This window comes from Engystomops pustulosus, chromosome 11 (genome assembly GCF_040894005.1).
Source record: "Engystomops pustulosus chromosome 11, aEngPut4.maternal, whole genome shotgun sequence".
In the NCBI taxonomy this organism is placed as follows: domain Eukaryota; kingdom Metazoa; phylum Chordata; class Amphibia; order Anura; family Leptodactylidae; genus Engystomops; species Engystomops pustulosus.
The window spans coordinates 53,886,437-53,905,525 of NC_092421.1; the positions used below are offsets into that span (position 1 = coordinate 53,886,437).

At 40.3% G+C, this 19,089-nt stretch overlaps 1 protein-coding gene across 2 annotated transcripts in view; it reads right to left on the reverse strand.

Moving 5' to 3' along the window:
- Window positions 1-19,089, reverse strand: part of NEURL1 (neuralized E3 ubiquitin protein ligase 1) — a 199,770-nt gene that overhangs the window by 55,923 nt on the left and 124,758 nt on the right. Inside the window, exon 1 of one of the 2 annotated variants that reach the window (XM_072130799.1) lies at window positions 16,804-16,995. The exons of the other annotated variant lie outside the window; for it this stretch is intronic. Within the exon in view, the coding sequence (XP_071986900.1) occupies window positions 16,804-16,837 (34 nt within the window). The 5' untranslated portion in view covers window positions 16,838-16,995. Of the gene's footprint in view, window positions 1-16,803; window positions 16,996-19,089 lie in introns of those variants that run through there. 2 annotated transcript variants of the gene reach the window in all.

Sequence of the window (19,089 nt, forward strand, 5' to 3'; positions counted from 1 at the left end):
GGATGTTCCCAGTCTGTCCCAAACTAAGATCCACTACTGGTTAAAAGTGGTGTAACTTGAAGCTGTCAGATCCCAGAGCCAAATGTGTGCCAGGCCAAATGTGCCAAATGTGTACTAGTCTTCTCATAAAAGATACAACATATGGGCCCCCTAGGCCTCTTGGACCCGATAGTGACCGCACCCTCTGCACCCCCTCAAGTTACGCTCCCATTGGTTAAAATCTCACCACTTTGGCTTGCAGAGGACAAGTTATAAGACATGCCATTTTTGCCTTCTTATCAATGTTAAAGAGGACCTGTCACCCCCCAAAAGACCCCCATCAAATATGCCCCCAGTAATCCTCTCCCCAGCCCCTTTCTATATATATGCTAATTTTTTAGATTAAATTTATGTTAGGAAAGTTGGTTGTAACTGATGCGACCTCTTACCAAATAAGATTTTGGATCCTCCAGCGAGGACCTGCAAGAGTAGCTGGCAGCATTGCATATATTGCACAATCGCGGCGGCGCTGTCAATAAGCATGCGATGCGATGCTGCCGGCTACTCTTACGGGTCCCATGCTGACAGGGGCGTGGTGGGGGAGTGTCGTCCGCCCCCCTCATGAATAAAGCCAACTTCCAGTGCAGGTGATACAAGGATCCGACCTCTTATTTGGTGAGGGAATTTATGTCTATAAATAAAGATTTTTTTTTTAAAGAAGTCAAAACTTGCCAAGAAGATTCTCAAATCTCATTTCACATTTACAATTTTAAATTGTTGCCCCTTTCATTTTCACAGTTCATAGTATAATTGCGATTCACTCTCTGTACTTGTTATCAAAAAGTAAAGTTATTAAAACTAAAAAAAAGAATGTTAAACTAAATAAATAATTCAACATAATATAAAAAATAATCTAGAACTGAAACATTTTACTGCAATCCATTATAGTGGCTCCTCTGTGTATATGATATAATGTAATAAGTAATGACTTGCATACCTTGGATGCTTTTCTACAGCCCAAATTCTTCTTCCTTCCATAATGTTTTGGGGCTTAACCGAAACACAACATTGCAATGTCTGGTTTTCCGAACAAAGAGAAAACAAACTCTGTGTTATGTGTCTATGTGTCTATTGAACACATGTTAATAGCCTCTCATCCCTTTCCAAAACATTGGCCATCTATGCAGATTTAGGGCTGAGTCCCTTGCCCTGGTCACATGGTTACCAGGTGAGGGGGCAGTGTAAATATACAATTAAAGGAGGGCAATATTTAGGAAACAATGGTAGGTCATAATAGGGAAAAAGTTAAATAAAGTACAATGTAAACATCACAACAAAGAGATGGAAACAGATCCAGACTTTGATGTCGGGGTTACGAGAGTTGCAACAAATTCTGTTTACGCTGTGGAACTAGATGAGCCTATAGCACATAACCAGGATAATTACTCAAATTATCAAAACCTTGAACTATAAATTAGAACTTCTAAGCAAAAACTTTCAAGGTTGCCATATAGATTCCCCATCCGACAGGGCAATGCATTTTTTTTCCTGCTAGTCAAAAAGTTTTATGCATCAGAATATACAAATAAATTAATCAAATCTCTAACGGAGTCAATCTATGGTAAATCAATAAGATGTCTGTATCCATCTAAGATAGAAAAATAAAGGGCAAGTAGATGAAAGTATAAAATGCCCCATAGAATAAATATAGCATGTTATATGTTATTATGAAGATGCAACTATGGACTCTTAATTACCCCCCCCCCCCTTCCCGGATAAAGACCTTGGGGGAGATTTATTAGAAGTGTCTGAGAGCAGAACTGTTCTAGATGCCCATGGCAACCAATCAGAGCTCAGCTTTCATTTTCCCACGGGTGTTTAGAACATAAAAAACTGAGCTCTGAGCAACTGGATCAGTTTTACCTCAGACACTTCTGCTAAATGTCGCCCCTTATTTTATCTGTAGCTTGTAGAGTAGGTCTCTGCAGAATGCTGCTTGCCGGAAGGAAGTGTCTGTGTGTGGGCTTGTCCTGTAACGGAGGGGGGAGGAGCAGGAGGCAGGAGGCAGAGAGGAGAACAGACAAGAGAAGCTATTCATGAGAAGAATCTGCCCGGCCCGACCATAATCAGAGTCAAGAAGTAGAAGTTCCTATTGTTTGTAAATTGAAAAGTTATACAATTTTCCACTATACTTTCTGTATCACTTCCCTCACTGTTTTCTAGATCTCTGCTTGCTGTCATTCTATAGGAGGTTTTAAGGTTTACTCCTTGGTCATGTGATGCCACACAGGTGCACAACTCTACACAGAGTAACCAGAGCTGTGTGATATAATGAGCCTTGCACCTGTGTGACATCACATGACCAAGGACCGATACATATCCACAGGAATTAAACAATGCAACTTCCATTAGCAGAGATCTAGAAACTTCTCCTTGGTCATGTAACGTCACACAGGTGCACAACTCTACAGAGAGCAAACAGTGCTGTGTGTTACAATGAGCCTTGCATCTGTGTGACATCACATGACCAGGGACCAATACATATCCGCAGGAAGTAAACAATAAAACTAGCAGAGATCTAGATACAGAAAATATATTGGAATATACTTTTCATTACACAAACAATATCATTTATTACCCATTGAAGTTGATAACCCTTGTAATTCTTCTAAGGTGACCCACCAATAACCTACTAGTTTGTACTGATGAGAAGTCTAGAAGATAATAAATTTCCCATATAATTAAAAGTGGATGTGCTGTGAAAAATCTTTTAATCGTGCTGTGTCTACTGCTGTTATTTACTCGCTTTATCTAGCAGAATGTAGAGACCTCAATCAATTTAACATAAATCACGTAACAAATGTCCTTCTGTTAGTCGGTGATGCTTTTATTGTATCATATGGACTTTAATAAATACCATGCAAAGCTCTGCGACCTTGGGGAGAAAAAGAGTATAATAAAAATGCTATTATTGTTACCGCCATCACTCATTATAATAACATAGCATTATACACATCCTACTGGGAAGTGGGAGAACACGGGGAAAGAATTTATACAACAAATCTAAGTCCACTGATATTTAGTTAGATTTCAGATGACGGGTCACCATTTACCTGAATATACAAGGTCACCTTGTATACAGCCCCTTGTAAATAGTGATTTACAAGGGGATGCAGGTCTTGTGTGAGGGTCCAGCATTGTTTAGAGTTTGAACATTTGTTTAGGTGATTCTATACAGAATTTGTGTGCGGTGAGGAGCTTTACTTTCTTCATAGGCAGTAAAAGTGATGTGACAACACACCTAGGCGGACGAAGCATGACCACATATACTATTAGTAGGTGCAATGTAGTGGTGCAACATTGTGATCTTGTGTTGTGCAACTACATAGTTCTACATATTTTGTAGTTTGTAGCCTTAAGCACATAAAGTAGTCAGAGACATCAAGTATGCAATCTTAGTTATGGGGAGTATACCTGTAGGTTTGACCAGTGCAATCTGCATACAGTGTCAGGTATTGGTCTTAGCGACATGTGTTACCAAACCTTTGAGTGTGTTGTTAGTAGCAGCAGGACTATGAAAATGTATGTTCCAGGATGATGGCAGGACTTGAATCACTGGATTAGTGTCCTCACACTGTTGTTTTCTTTTATCTCTGCATTCATAGGACTGTGAAATTCTACATATATATACCAGGATTGTAGCTGGACTTGAATCACTGGCGAAAACTCCTCGCACTGATGTATGCTTTGATTTGTGCATTCATAGCCCTTCCCTTTCGCTAACCAGAGGTCTGCTACAGGAGAGCAGAGCGGAGGGGTTATGAATGCAGAGATCAAAGAATACAGTGAAGAGATCTCACACCCCTGTACAAGTCCATCTACAATTCTGGAATATAAATGCATTTATACAGCCCTGGTGCTACGCACAACACCCATACAAAGGTATTATTACAGTCAAAGCTGTAGGTAAATTCCTGTTAAGAAACTTCAGCTGACCTGTACCTTTATACAATCTACTTACAGAGCAAAGAAAGCAGCATTAAGGTGCTTTTCATTGAGTGTGTGTGGTGGCGGGGATCTTTAATCCAATAACATATTAAACTGTCTCAAAATGTTCTTAACTAATTTACTGTAAATTTCTGGAGTTTCACAGCTAAGGCCTTATTCGGACGGACATGTGCTCGCAGAGACAGTATCCCGAGAGAGCACAGGGCCGGGAGGATGAGTGGTGAGCACTCATCACCAATCCGCCATAGGAAAACGAGTGGCCGTGCCGCAATTCTGCCAAAATATAGGACACCTACGACTCCGTGGCCACCCTACACAGTAACTGTAGTCTACAAGGGCCGCGATCTGGTAACAAATCATGCGACTGTCTGACTGAGGCCTCACTGAAAAACCAGGTGCACAACTACATGTTCCTATGTCCCATCCATTACCAGTTCTCATAAATTTATGTTAAATTATAGCTCCAAGGAGTAGCTGTATATTGTAGGATACAAATGTAGAGCCCAGTACAAGTGGCCACCCGCTTTGTAGCCAAACTGATTATAAATCCTGTAGAGCCATTACAGTGTGTAGAAGGCCATCAGTAAAGGATAACATTTACCTTTTCCTACATATTGTTTACTCGAAGAAAAGATCTTAGTTTACCTTAAGCAACACCCTTAAGAAATACCCAAGACATGGAAGACAAATGGAAATCACAATGTTATTTACATGTACAGGGATCAGTTTACATCTCCATGACTTGCGTGTGGAGAGAGCCCATTGAGGCTCAAGGACATTTAAAAGGCATGTTTGACGTCTCTATACTATAAGTAACAGTAGAAGATATGGAAAATTGTGCCATGTCCTTTACAGGAGCCCTAGACACTGGATTACTCTGTATATGCCATTAACTAACAATATGGTCAAAACTGATGATGGATTCCCTTTAAAGGAAACCTACCATAAGGAATCTACCAGAAGTAGACCTGATAGTAGATTCCTCCTGCCTGCCCTAATCTGTAATGTAATAATCCTGGAACCTAACATAACATGTTAAAAACATTTATAATTATTTTAGTAATGTGTAAATTGACTGCAGAGGCTACTGTGACATGTACTAGCCAGGCCGGGCACAGGGAGCTTAGGCTTTTCCACACCCCAGTAGCCTCTGCAGTTAATTTACATATTACTAAAATAAAGTTTATAACATGTTAGGTTAGGTTACCAGATTTGTAATTTACAGATTAGGGCAGGGGCAGGCAGGAGGAATCTACCATCAGATCTACTTTTGATAGTAGATTCCTCATGGTAGCTTTCCTTTAAAGTAGTTTGTTAGTCTAATATGGTAATTATTGTGGTAATTATGGTGCATATGGTATAAAATATGGTATAAAAGGAATATTCTAACAAAGACAAGTTTCTAATATGTACGCAGGATAACAAAATAACACATTCTCTAATTCACTGTTATTAACAAAAATGCAGCATTTCACAGATACAAGTCCTACCTGTCTCTAACAGTCCTGGTGTACACTATTTCAGTTGCCCCTAGACGTGACCCTCTAACTTCTGACTTTAAGGTCGGGTGGCCCCCATCTTGGATTTCTGTGTGGGGCCGTGCTTGCTGAGATTTCTGTGTCTTTCTGCTCCGAGCCTGTAGCCCTGCCCCCTGCATGGAGCCCACACTGATCACTTCCTGTCAGCTTATTGTAAGTAGTAGTGATGGGTATTACGGCTCTTTTTAGTGAGCTGGCTCATTAGGCTGTGCTCACCAAGAAGAGACTGCTCTTCTGGCTCCTAAATGGCTCCCTACTAAAGTTATAATAGGGAGCCGTAGGCCAGTCATTCACCCCACACCACTCCAATTTTAACCCGATTGTATCGGGGTTAAGTGAGCCATCAGGGAGCTGGCTCATAGAGCCGGCTTGTTTGCAAATGACACATCACTAGTTAGGAGAGACAAGCTGCAAACTAAGAGGAGATAAGTGATCCAGAGGAAGGGGGATGCAGTTACATATCTATGAGAACACAGATGTAGCAGAGCTCGTAACAGTGAAAAAGTCTTTCAGGCCTCTGTGTAATCTCATGCATCTCTGATCTGTCTCTCCTTCTATGTGTCAGTGTGTTAGTACAATGTCAGGAGCCAGATGAAAGTGTATATACACATGTACCCTAATAATGTAACCACATTGTCACCCCACAGAACTAGATGGGTCATAATGGGTCTGCTTAGAGAGGCCCCGTCCACACCCTGGGATTTTGCACAGAACAGCCTATGGTGTGATAGGAACTAAAACAGCAATAATACTGAGTAACATTGCAAAGTATGGGGTTAAAATGATATTTATTGCGTTAACATCAATAGGGGATTGAGATATGAGAATTTTCTTTCGTGGGAAAACCCCTTTAATGTACCATAATAAGAAAGATGTGAAGATGGTGTTTGTATATAGCAGGTACATACATATATAGTAGAAGCCAATGAAAAGACTGGTTGTAGGTTAGGAAAGGTTGTGGTTCTGTATAGTAATGGATACTATAGAGGCCTTTATAACATCACTGAAGGGCGACAGTTACACACAGAACAATAAAAAAAAATGGAAACCCCAGAAGGTAAAAAAGACAGACACCAAAGAAAGGTCTTTTGACTTCTGTTTGATATCTGCTCCTAAGTCTCCAATGCAGATGTGGACTTAGCCTTAGACCTATATTAATCATGCAGCAACTATTTTTAGACGTGCACAACTATCCAATCATCTATCTTTAGTGCTATTCTCTAATCTGCTCATTTTGTCATGGAAAGCCGTCTCCAGTTCCTGATTTAATTCAATGATTAGAGGGTATATAGTATATACTCCAGTGGGATTCTACTTTCGCTTCCTCTATCAGTTACGTAAAGTCTTCACTTTACAGTTTTTCCAATCTTACACCACCAGTTTGTATTTTACCATAATTGCATAACAATATTTGGTTATCTCTGTACATGAGAATTCCTCAACAATTCTTGGGAGAAAGGAGGATGAAGCAGCAAATGTGAACTGAGGAAATATTAAGAAGACATTTCTCATTGTAATGTGCATGCTAAGGTTACCTTGTGTACAGGGATGTTATTTTATTAACTAGTTATGATTCATTATCAACATTAATCAAAGAAATGTACGATTCATCTGAGCTTGCAAAAATCTATGTGCTCAAAGGAAAACTACCATTAAAATCCATCATGATAAACCAGGGGCACTTACTCATAGATCCAGGCACTGTGACTGTTGTAATCATTTTATATTTGTTATCCATGGCCTTTTTTGTTCTAAAATCAACTTTTAAAAGTATGCTAATAAACCTGTAGGACTCTGGGGGGGTTTCCAGGCCACCTTCCTCTCCCCTCTGATGTAATCGAACTAAAGCACAGGAAGTTTTAGCACACAGTGGGAGGAGGGAAGTGCTCCTACACAGTGAAACAGCCCGTGAAGCTGCCGGGCTCTGGTAACACCCTAGGAGTCCTTTTAGCTCATTAGCATAATTGATGGGGTTATGGATGACAAATATAAGAAGATTACCACAGTCACGGTGCCTGGATCAATTGGTAAGTGTAGGTTTCCTTTAAACATATTAGGATACAGTACATTAAAATTGTTCTCAGTCACAGAACGTCATGCCAACTGTATGCAGCACGTGAAAGACTTTCCCTAAGACTTTTAGAAAGTGGACACTAGCCCTTCATGCATTGCCCCCACCAGCTAGCTGCTATCACCATCAATGGAATTCTTCTAGTATGTCATTGAATGTAATCATGCCACACCACTGTCTTTTGATATGCAAAGTTGAACAGAAATATGAATGACAACCTGTTTCTATGGAAACTGCATCAGCACCATTCAGTCTATGGGTATACCCAAATCCATTCATCACTTACATTCTACACTAGATACTGTAAAATGTGATTCCTACGTATCATGACATAACAAATATATAAGCTATCGGACTGCATTCTACATACATCACAGAGAAGCTGCAGCCATCACAACTGACTATAATGATTATAATCTCCAGCTACAACATGATCCCTCCTATAAACTCCAGCTATGGTGAGTGATGCCTGCGCTCTGCAGATTACAGAAGACCTGCTAAAGCCTCTGCATTGCAGGTAGTTCCAGTTCAACCCGGATTTACCATCAGGTCCAGGAGAATATTAATGTAAAGGAATGAAACTAAACAGGACAGGCAGTCGTGTGAAGTGAGTTACTTTACTTAAAGGACTGGTATAGATTCCTCAAAGCTTTACAAATTCTTTTAAATACCTGAGAATGAAATCATTTATCACTTTTTATCTGCCTGGGTTACGTAGTAATCTGCAGATTTTGCCAATAGCGTATAGTTGCTTGTATAGAGTTGGTTTAATGGTCTGATAGTTTATATCACTGGACTCTTTCATTGGGTCTAGGCCCAAGTTTTTTGTTTTTTTTGTTTAGTCACCTATCCTTAGGATAAGTAATCATAAGAATCATGGAGGTCTGATAACTACTAGCCACAAGATTTGCCGCTTCCGCCTTCCAGGCCTTAATGTTATGTGCATCAGTCATTTGTCTATTTGTAGTTAATGGCTACTTCCAGTTGCTGAAGTGAGATTACAAGTTTTTCCTTATCCACAGGGTAGAGAATAAGTAACTCAGTGGGGGTCTTAGTGTTTGGACCCCTACGAATCACAAGAAGGGGGTTCCGTTCTACCCCAAATAAAGAGGGAAGCAGGTCACAGATGTGTTCTGTTGCTCTATGCATCTCTGTCAGTGTCATATACAATAAATGGAGTGGCAGCGCACATGTCCAATCTACTACTTCATTCTTTTGAGGTACAACAGATCGCCGTTCTCATGATCCATAGGGTCCCACCACTGGGACCCCACCAATCAGTAAGTTATTCCCTGCGGGATAAGGGATTACGTGTTTTGAGTGGACATCCCTTTAAGTCCCATTCAAGTGAATGAGGCCTAAATGCACTGAACCACAATCTATACTTTTAGAAACAAACATTCTCCTTGACTTTAAAATACCGACTACTAACAGTAGACTCTATTGTCTTTATGGGGGCGAGCTGTAGATGAAATTATATTGACCTGCACTTTTACCAGAGGAAAAAGCTTGGACTATAATACTAAGAACATCCACAATACAATATATGGCGCTGTGCTTGGTAGACTATGTAGTGACCACAACACTCATCCAAACCCGGTATTCTCTTCTGTTTATTGGTGCGATGAAAGGTGCCAGGCGTGTATATATTATAAGCATATATATATATATATTATAAGCATAGGTAATCAATACAATAACTGTACACAGGTTATAGGGATATCAACACATCATATCACTAATGAGCTGGTCAGAGAATTCATCCAGGTGAACATCAGTACCATATGTTCACAGCATTACATTCTCTTTATGTAATCAGGTCCCAGGCCCAGAAGAATCTCCTGTGTGGGGTCTACCATAATGATGAATAGAGAGACAGCTGTCGTGGTGCATAGTGATTTCTCAGTGAGCGGCCGCATTGGACGTCAGTGCTCATTCCCTTGATATGTCATGTCCACAAGTCGCCCCGCAATCTGCCAGGGGCAATGTCTGCTTGTCTAATGGGAATGTTGGGATGTGACACAATTTTTCGTTAATTTTTCTACACCATGAAGATGACTTAGATGCTTGTAATTGTCTAAATTACATGTTCTACATCTTTCCCTAATTGCCTCCCTTGGTATTTTCCCAGACGATTTTATATTGAAGTTACAACATTTATTTATTATTATTCCTTTGATTTTTTTCTGTTATTATATTTTCTCATCAGTCGTGTTACATAACCTGTCCTAAAACACAAGGTTTACAAGTGTATAGATGATACATATATCATGTACTGTACTGACATAATCCTGCAATTAGAGTGAGGCATGCCAAGGTTAGTTTATTAGGAAAGTACTTAAAGGGGTTCACTAGTTGCTAACATGTGCCAGTGGTGGTGGTTATAGGTGTGTGACCACAACCAATTAGCAATAAAAAACACTTGGTTGTGGTGTATGTCACAGTGGTCAGACCCCTGACTATGACACGTTGCTGGCATCTGATGGTCATATGACATCTTTGTTTTTCCCGCTACAACCTTTTAAGTCTTCCTTAGAGTCTAAAGATCATCATCAATGTCACATTAATAGCCAAACCCACCGATTCCAGCACCAGAAGGTGCATTTCAGTTCATAGTTAATTAAATGGGATTGAATCACAGTTCCCACAACCAGCGGCTACACAGATAACAGAGCAGGACTGCAAGATAAGTTCCCTGTCACTCCAGTGCCAGGGAAATGTTGGAGTGGGTTAATTGGTGTTGGTCCTGAGTTTTGGACTCTAGTTATCTAATATTGTTGACCTATTCTATACATAGGCCTTTAATATATAAACCTATAGAAAATATAAAACTTGTCACTGACATCAGTGGTTTTGGCCGACCTCGGCTGAAGATTAAAGAGAACCTGCCATTTAAATTAACCCACCCAAAATACATTATTTATTAAAAACTATGATTAAAAAACATTGCCCTCATACCTAAATGGTTCCTTTCCATGACTGTAATGTTAAAAAAAACAGCTTGTAAACTTCTACACATATTAAGTGACTTTTGCATATTAAATTTTACATGCATTGCCCTGCCTGCTAGTTCATGGAGGCTGCTATGATTTCATGTGATCAGATGCATACATGGGGTAACTGCAAATGAAACTGGTTAAAGGAAGATCAAATCGTCTCTTGTTCAAGAAATAAAATATACTCAACCTTGCACCAGCTCACCGGACCAACACTGGTGGTCTGTCTTGAAACAACATCCTGCTTCTCTCTGACCAATGATATATCCCTCTCAAAATCTGTCAAATGAAAGTGCATTGTAGAGGCATGTCTATCAGTCAACAATATCTCGCTAAGAAGGGGAATCGCTTTTACCTCTTCTATTGGATACAACACAAGTGCTTGCCACGTTCTGCCATAATCTAATCTCTTGATCTAGTTGCATTATTTTTTGTGTCTGCAAATATGTACAACAGCTGTTCATCATCCTGACAGGAACAGCCCTTCAGTCTGCTCTCACACGAATATAAAAAGCAGAAGTAGCCAACACTGTATTGTGTTTGAGCCTTTGACTTCCCGTAGTAGGTAAATAATAAAAATGTCTCACTTGCGTAGTGTTAAGTGTCATTTTAACATTCCCTTCTGTTCTATCTCATAAGTATTCATTATGAATGAGACGTCTCCGCAGTAACAAAACAATTTGCACAATGTACAGTATGCCAAGTAGAAGTTTTACAGGATAAAAACTGACATTCAATCAGATTAAAAGCAGCTTGTAGAAAGATGATCCCCCGCATCTCATTGATGCCAAATTGTTGCCTTCGTTGTAAGTAGATCTTATTACTTCATTAGATCTGCACGAGGTGATCTGACCGACTGAGACCTTGATGTTTCCTTCAACAACGCACCAACAATTCTACCGGTAACCAGAGCGTTGAATACAAACAGTTAAGAAGTTTACAAAATCGGTTTAGGTCTACAGCTTCCATGCAGATCTAAGTGTTTTTATTGTTATACTCTATAAATACTCCATACTCTATTGTGTTTTTATTGTTTATACTCTATAAATCTTGTGTTTTCATTGACCCCCTGCACAAGAAACATAGGGGCAGATGGAGAAAAGATGAAATATAGGCTAAAACTACACATGGTTTGCTTGTAGTCTGTAGCCATGGAGACACCTAGGATTGTATAGGAGCTTCTGCACAACAAGATATGTTTAGAATTGTTATTGTTTGCATTTTAGTCACCATAAATTTTCAATATTTTAAATCATGTACCATAAGTTTGTAACACTCAGAGTCACCTACTCACCACTTCAAGAAACTATGACAATAATCTAACTAATCTATGATGTAAAAACTGTTTTTGATGTAACTTTGTACACAGGAAATGATGTCATTTTCAGGAGACACTATATAAATGTTATTATTGGACTATGTACACATGCTTGACAAAGAAGATCGAGAAGATCAAGAAGATCGTCCCTGTGCGGTGGTCTTCTTTGCTATTAATAATCTAATATCTAAATAACTAAACCCTTACATTATGAGTACCGCATGAAATTCCTAAAGTCTACACCTGCTTATAGTAAACAAACACAACACCACAAGAAGGCTCTACCCAACAAAGTCACAACTACAGGAAAGTGTTAAGCCAATGACCCGTGGAGAACAATCGTTGTCAACCAAAATATCACCTTACTTCTGGTTGTTGATGCAACAAACACAAGGCAACTATTTCCATTGTGTTTGTGTAAATGTGCAGCCAGTTCTGACTACATGTCTTCAAGTCATAGCCCAGTGTGATCTGCCTCATCCGAGTCCTCGTAAATGCAAAAGGCCAGCAACCTACCTCAAGAAAAGTTCTAAAATAATAAACTGATAATCAATTTACTGCTCTCCCCCCTCTCCTGTTCTGCTTCCAGCATCACCCCAATGGTTTCTTTTACGCTGTGACCACTGCAGCCAGTCACAGGTATGAGCGCGTTAGCCATGTCTGTGGCTATATTGACTATCTGTAGCAACCACAAGCCTCATATCAGTACATCAACACTGGATGGTTGGTGAAGACCAATGGTAGGGTACAGGAGAATCATTAGATTCAAAGTGGCCGATGACATCATTATGACTTGTTTTGTTTCCTACTTGGATGACCGCTCTGTTTTGGGCTAAAATATTTGAATAAATAAAATGATGCAAGATTAACACGTACGTACAGTGGTTTATAGATGCAGGACCATTATCAGTATCTATAATTTGTTTATGCAGTATCACTTATGGAAAGGTACTTAGTTACTAAGCCTTATACATTAAATATCTATCAGTCCATATCTCTAGTCAGCCTCACAAACATGTTTGCTAGATAAGCACATACATTTACTTTAGTAGGGTAATGGAAAGGAAACGCTGCTAAGCAATGAAATATCTACTGGAAGAGCAATGAATTCAGCAGGATTTTGCTATTGGGTTGGCGTTTCCAATAGATATCTATAGCATATCCACAAGATATGCCTGATGTGTGGGACCACACAAATACTTCTTTTAAACCATCTAATCCAGTCGACAGGAAACACTGTATATAGTGAGCATCAAGATCGTTTTGCTTCTCTTTCGGTAAATACTTCCTTTTTAAGGATACAGTCACATTTGGCCCGGAAATCAGAAACTTCTCTAAAATACTATCTCTAACCATCTCTAACCCAGACCTTATTTATCTGTTATGGTATTTTAAAGTGAATATATTTGATGTCTATCGGTCTCTTATTCGAGAGGTCCATCCTTTTCAAAAAAGACTGATGTTCTAATACGAAAGTGGATTTACAATTTGATTTATAAAAAGTAGATCCATGGTCCCTACGGTTTTGGATGGTCTTCTCAAAGAGATTGTCCTGTCATGTCAAGTTCTATAGAAAGGATTGATGTCCATATCTTTGGTCACAGGTAACTTTTGGGGGACCTGATCAAAGAACCAAGTGATTTTTTTTAAAACTTAATATGAAAAAATGTTTTCCTTTGTCGCTCTGTGGTCTTTGTGGTCTTGACTACCTGTACTAAAAGGGCTGTGAACAGCCAAGAAAAACTCAAACTTAGTAACCTACATAGCTCCATCCTCCCAAAACTATATACCAAATCACATCATTGGCATAGCAGCAGAATACATGGCACAAACTCAAGTAAGGTTCAGACATCAGCATTGTCCAGGACCGGCTCCTCCACTGCTGCTGTTCTTTTACTACCTATAGAACAAATCTTCATTGAGAAAAAAAATACTTAGGACAAAGACAATTGTATTACAGATAGTGGGAACTATTATATTTCATCACCTACCGGACAAAAGACTCTTTATGGATGTCTACGATGCCAACCTGGATGCAGCTTTACAGCTAATTCCAACCCTATTACATAACCTTATTATGAATCCTGCTTCTTTGTTTCTATGATTAACCATTTGAATGCCAAACCATGACAGGGTTAACGCAATCTAGTAATACTGAACGCTTGCTTGCTGTCTAAATTAATGCTGTCTGTATATCCCAGCTAGCACAAAGCCCCCTGAGGAGATTTGCACATTTTAATCATTAATCTCTGCACGTCCGTACACAGGGTCCTCTCTCTCTCGCCTTCCCACATGAGATGTGCATGTGATGGCCGCACTCTCAGCCTAAGGAAACCTCTCCCAGATCTGACTTTGTATATCCAGGCATCTATGTATGTATAAGGGGAGAGGGATTGGTTATTATATCATACGCAATAAACTAATGGTAATAATACACAAAAGAGAACAATTCATACTGTGGGAGATGCAATGGACAGAACATGGACCCAGTTAATATAATACTAATATATGCTTATTAGAATTCATTCACAAGGATATTGACATGGGTGGCTAAATATTTAACCATCCACAAAAATAATACTTGTAGGCTACTGAAAAATCTGGAACACATTCTGCAAACTATGATGTGGCATTGATAACAATGGTGCTTATCTATGTGCCAGTGGGGTCTCAGAAGTATCAGGGCTCCAATGTGACTGCAACAAATGCACCCACTATAGCTACACATGGCCCTCTGCTTCAAGCTCTGGCCACTGAATATGTTCAGATAAAGCAATATTCATGTTTGTGTATAAAATGTGCCGGTCATGGGGAGAAGCATGTTGTTGGTAGCTTCCCTTGGTCTTGGCTAGGCTTCAATCACATTGTGCCTCCTACTGACAGGATACATTATGGATTTTCTAGGACTATAATATTGAAGAACTGTCCTTAGGATAGCTCATCAATATCAGATTGGGGAGGTGCTGACCCCTAGAACCCCCTACCAATCAGATATTTGTAGAAACCGTGACACACGCAACGTCTTCTTCTCAGGCCTGTAATAATCACAGCCATTAGTCATATAGCCCTGCTGCAGATGAGTCCCATTCTAGTGAATGAGGTGAACTGCAATACCAAGCACAGCCACCGTAAAATGTATGAAAATAACTGCCCCTCGCTTATGGATAAGGGTGCTAGGTGTGCAACGCCACAGTTCTCATACCACAGGGCGACACTGTATTCCCACTAAAAACATGGATAGAAGTCCATATGTCCTAAATTTAAGTAATTACATAGACATAATCTCAGAAAGTGAAAAATACCTAGATTACGCGTATTACTTAATATTATACTTATCCCAACAAAGGACCCATGCACACGAATGTATGGGGGAGGAATATACGCCCGCATATACATCCCCCATAGTTGTCTATGGTGCCCGGGCTCCATATGGTGAGCAAAACGTGTGCTGTGGCCGCAAAAAAGATAGAGCGCCATTATTCTCTACAGAGAATACGTGCACACGTTCCTGTGCATGCACCCTAAGGGCAGGAAATTGCCCTCAAATGACCCCCCAAAAATAGATTGCTAATTTTCTTTAAATTTACAGATTGACAAAATGATATAAAAGGTGTAAATGGATGTCATTGCATCTAAGCACTATATTTAATAAGATTTATGACACCTTATCTGGCACAGTATTGGTGGGAAAAAAGTAGACAGAGCTTAAAGGAAACCTACCACCAGGAATCTACCTATTAAGGCAGATCCGATGGATAGTTCCTCTTAACATCCTAAGCCCTAAATTATCTTTGACTTAGGAGGAACCATCCATCGGATCTACCTTAAGAGCTAAATTCCTGATGATAGGTTTCCTTTAAGAGTGAAAGTAAAAGCATGGTATTCCAACCAGGACTTGCACCATGTAGAAGACAGTGGTGCGCTAATCTGATGAATTTCATTGCTAACAATTCCGAACAGATTGATAGCGAGACATAAGGATTGTGGATATGGGGTACCAAGGAGCCCGTGTACGGAGGGTCTGAATCCACTAACGCAATCATGGTCATCTGTGGTTTCATATAGGCTGCATCTGAATGGTATCCCAGTGCTCAAACCAATATAACAAATACAGCATCTCTGCATCCATATATTACTCTATTACGGCACTGAATTTAATGATGACATACATGAAGTAGCATACAGCATAAGCCTGTAGACCCCACCGCTAGAAACCTATATGTGCCTGACCTCAGCGCACCTTGATGTCCTGATGGTTACAGGTATCTGCTATGGGTATAGGTGCAGTAAACATCATCAATGCATATAACTAAATCTACCCATACATGAAAAGATTTTATTTTTAAAAAAAAAGCCTTAAAATCATTGCAAACAATCAATCACAAAATTTGTAAAAAAAAATCTATTCACTGTATTTGTCCAATATATAGAAATCTGGTTTCTGAAGGAAAGGCACACTGAATATACTGGATGCATATTATGATAATATATGGACCACTTTTGTAGGGTTAATTGTCCTGTAGTTGAAAGGATTGTGCAGTGATCAAAGGAAAAGCACTTTTAGCCAAAAAATGCTTATTCAGCAATGTTGAAATAGAAAAATGTTTCTATATCCTCTCGCACATGTTTCTCTCCAGGGAGTCATCAATTATTTAAAGCACTTCAATAATAAAATGCAGTAATACAGGCAGAGCAGGCACCAGGACACACAGAAAGCAATAACCAGTGTATCATAATATTACAACATGTACAAGGTAACATTGTATCCAGCACTCCATTCACAGCCCCAGCACTACAGCAGAGATGCTACCCTCACTATCACATACATCCTGCACTGACAGGCTGGGATGATAGCAGTAATGGTTACATGGAGCCCCATGGCTCAGTCCTTACCATACAGGGTGCTCCTGGTGACCTGTCCTCCCATTGTAGATAGATGAGTGGGTGCTGTCACATCACAGTGCAGGGCAGGGGCACTTCACACACACAGCAGCCTGGATCATGTTGCACATGTACATTCACCCAGCTGAGGGATTACTAATAATACTCATACAAGCAGCGATGCTCCAAGATGCTGACACCCACTGCAAGCCCTTCCTCTCCAGGCAGCAATGTCATGTGTATTTACATAAGAGGGAGGGACCGCTGCCTGCCTGAAATAGCAGATAGCACAGGCTTAGTAGTGTTACTAGGGATCTCCTGTAGTATGCATTGTATATTACTGCCCTAGAGTGATGCTATACTGTGGTGCAATATATGTGTCTATGTGCTGCTATATTGCGGTGTAATAGATGTGTCTATGTGCTGCTATAGTGCGGTGTAATATATGTCTCTATGTGCTGCTATAGTGTGGTGTAATATAAGTCTCTATGTGCTGCTATAGTGCGGTGTAATATAAGTCTCTATGTGCTGCTATAGTGCGGTGTAATATATGTGTCTATGTGCTGCTATAGTGCAGTGTAATATATGTGTCTATGTGCTGCTATAGTGCGGTGTAATATATGTCTCTATGTGCTGCTATAGTGCGGTGTAATATATGTCTCTATGTGCTGCTATAGTGCGGTGTAATATGCACTCACCGGCCACTTTATTAGGTACACCATGCTAGTAATGGGTTGGACCCCCTTTTGCCTTCAGAACTGTCTCAATTCTTCGTGGCATAGATTCAACAATGTGCTGGAAGCATTCCTCAGAGATTTTGGTCCATATTGACATGATGTCATCACACAGTTGCCGCAGATTTGTCGGCTGCACATCCATGATACGAATCTCCCGTTCCACCACATCCCAAAGATGCTCTATTGGATTGAGATCTGGTGACTGTGGAGGCCATTTGAGTACAGTGACCTCATTGTCATGTTCAAGAAACCAGTCTGAGATGATTCCAGCTTTATGACATGGCGCATTATCCTGCTGAAAGTAGCCATCAGATGTTGGGTACATTGTGGTCATAAAGGGATGGACATGGTCAGCAACAATACTCAGGTAGGCTGTGGCGTTGCAACGATGCTCAATTGGTACCAAGGGGCTCAAAGAGTGTCATGAAAATATTCCCCACACCATGACACCCCCCCCACCAGCCTGAACCGTTGATACAAGGCAGGATGGATCCATGCTTTCATGTTGTTGACGCCAAATTCTGACCCTACCATCCGAATGTCGCAGCAGAAATCGAGACTCATCAGACCAGGCAACGTTTTTCCAATCTTCTACTGTCCAATTTCGATGAGCTTGTGCAAATTGTAGCCTCAGTTTCCTGTTCTTAGCTGAAAGGAGTGGTACCCGGTGTGGTCTTCTGCTGCTGTAGCCCATCTGCCTCAAATTCGACGTACTGTGCATTCAGAGATGCTCTTCTGCCTACCTTGGTTGTAACAGGTGGCGATTTGAGTCACTGCTGCCTTTCTATCAGCTCGAACCAGTCTGCCCATTCTCCTCTGACCTCTGGCATCAACAAGGCATTTCCGCCCACAGAACTGCCGCTCACTGGATGTTTTTTCTTTTTCGGACCATTCTCTGTAAACCCTAGAGATGGTTGTGCGTGAAAATCCCAGTAGATCAGCAGTTTCTGAAATACTCAGACCAGCCCTTCTGGCACCAACAACCATGCCACGTTCAAAGGCACTAAAATCACCTTTCTTCCCCATACTGATGCTCGGTTTTAAATGCAGGAGATTGTCTTGACCATGTCTACATGCCTAAATGCACTGAGTTGCCGCCATGTGATTGGCTGATTATAAATTAAGTGTTAACGAGCAGTTGGACAGGTGTACCTAATAAAGTGGCCGGTGAGTGTATGTCTCTATGTGCTGCTATAGTGCGGTGTAATATATGTCTCTAAGGGCTGCTATAGTGCGGTATAATATATGTAACTATGTGCTGCTATAGTGCGGTGTAATATATGCGTCTATGTGCAGCTATACTGTGGTATAATATATGTGTCTATGTGCTGCTATAGTGCGGTGTAATATATGTCTATGTGCTGCTATAGTAAGGTGTAATATATGTCTCTATGTGCTGCTATAGTGGGGTGTAATATATGTCTCTATGTGCTGCTATAGTGCGGTGTAATATATGTGTCTATGTGCTGCTATAGTGCGGTGTAATAAATGTGTCTATGTGCAGCTATAGTGCGGTGTAATATATGTGTCTATGTGCTACTATAGTGCGGTGTAATATATG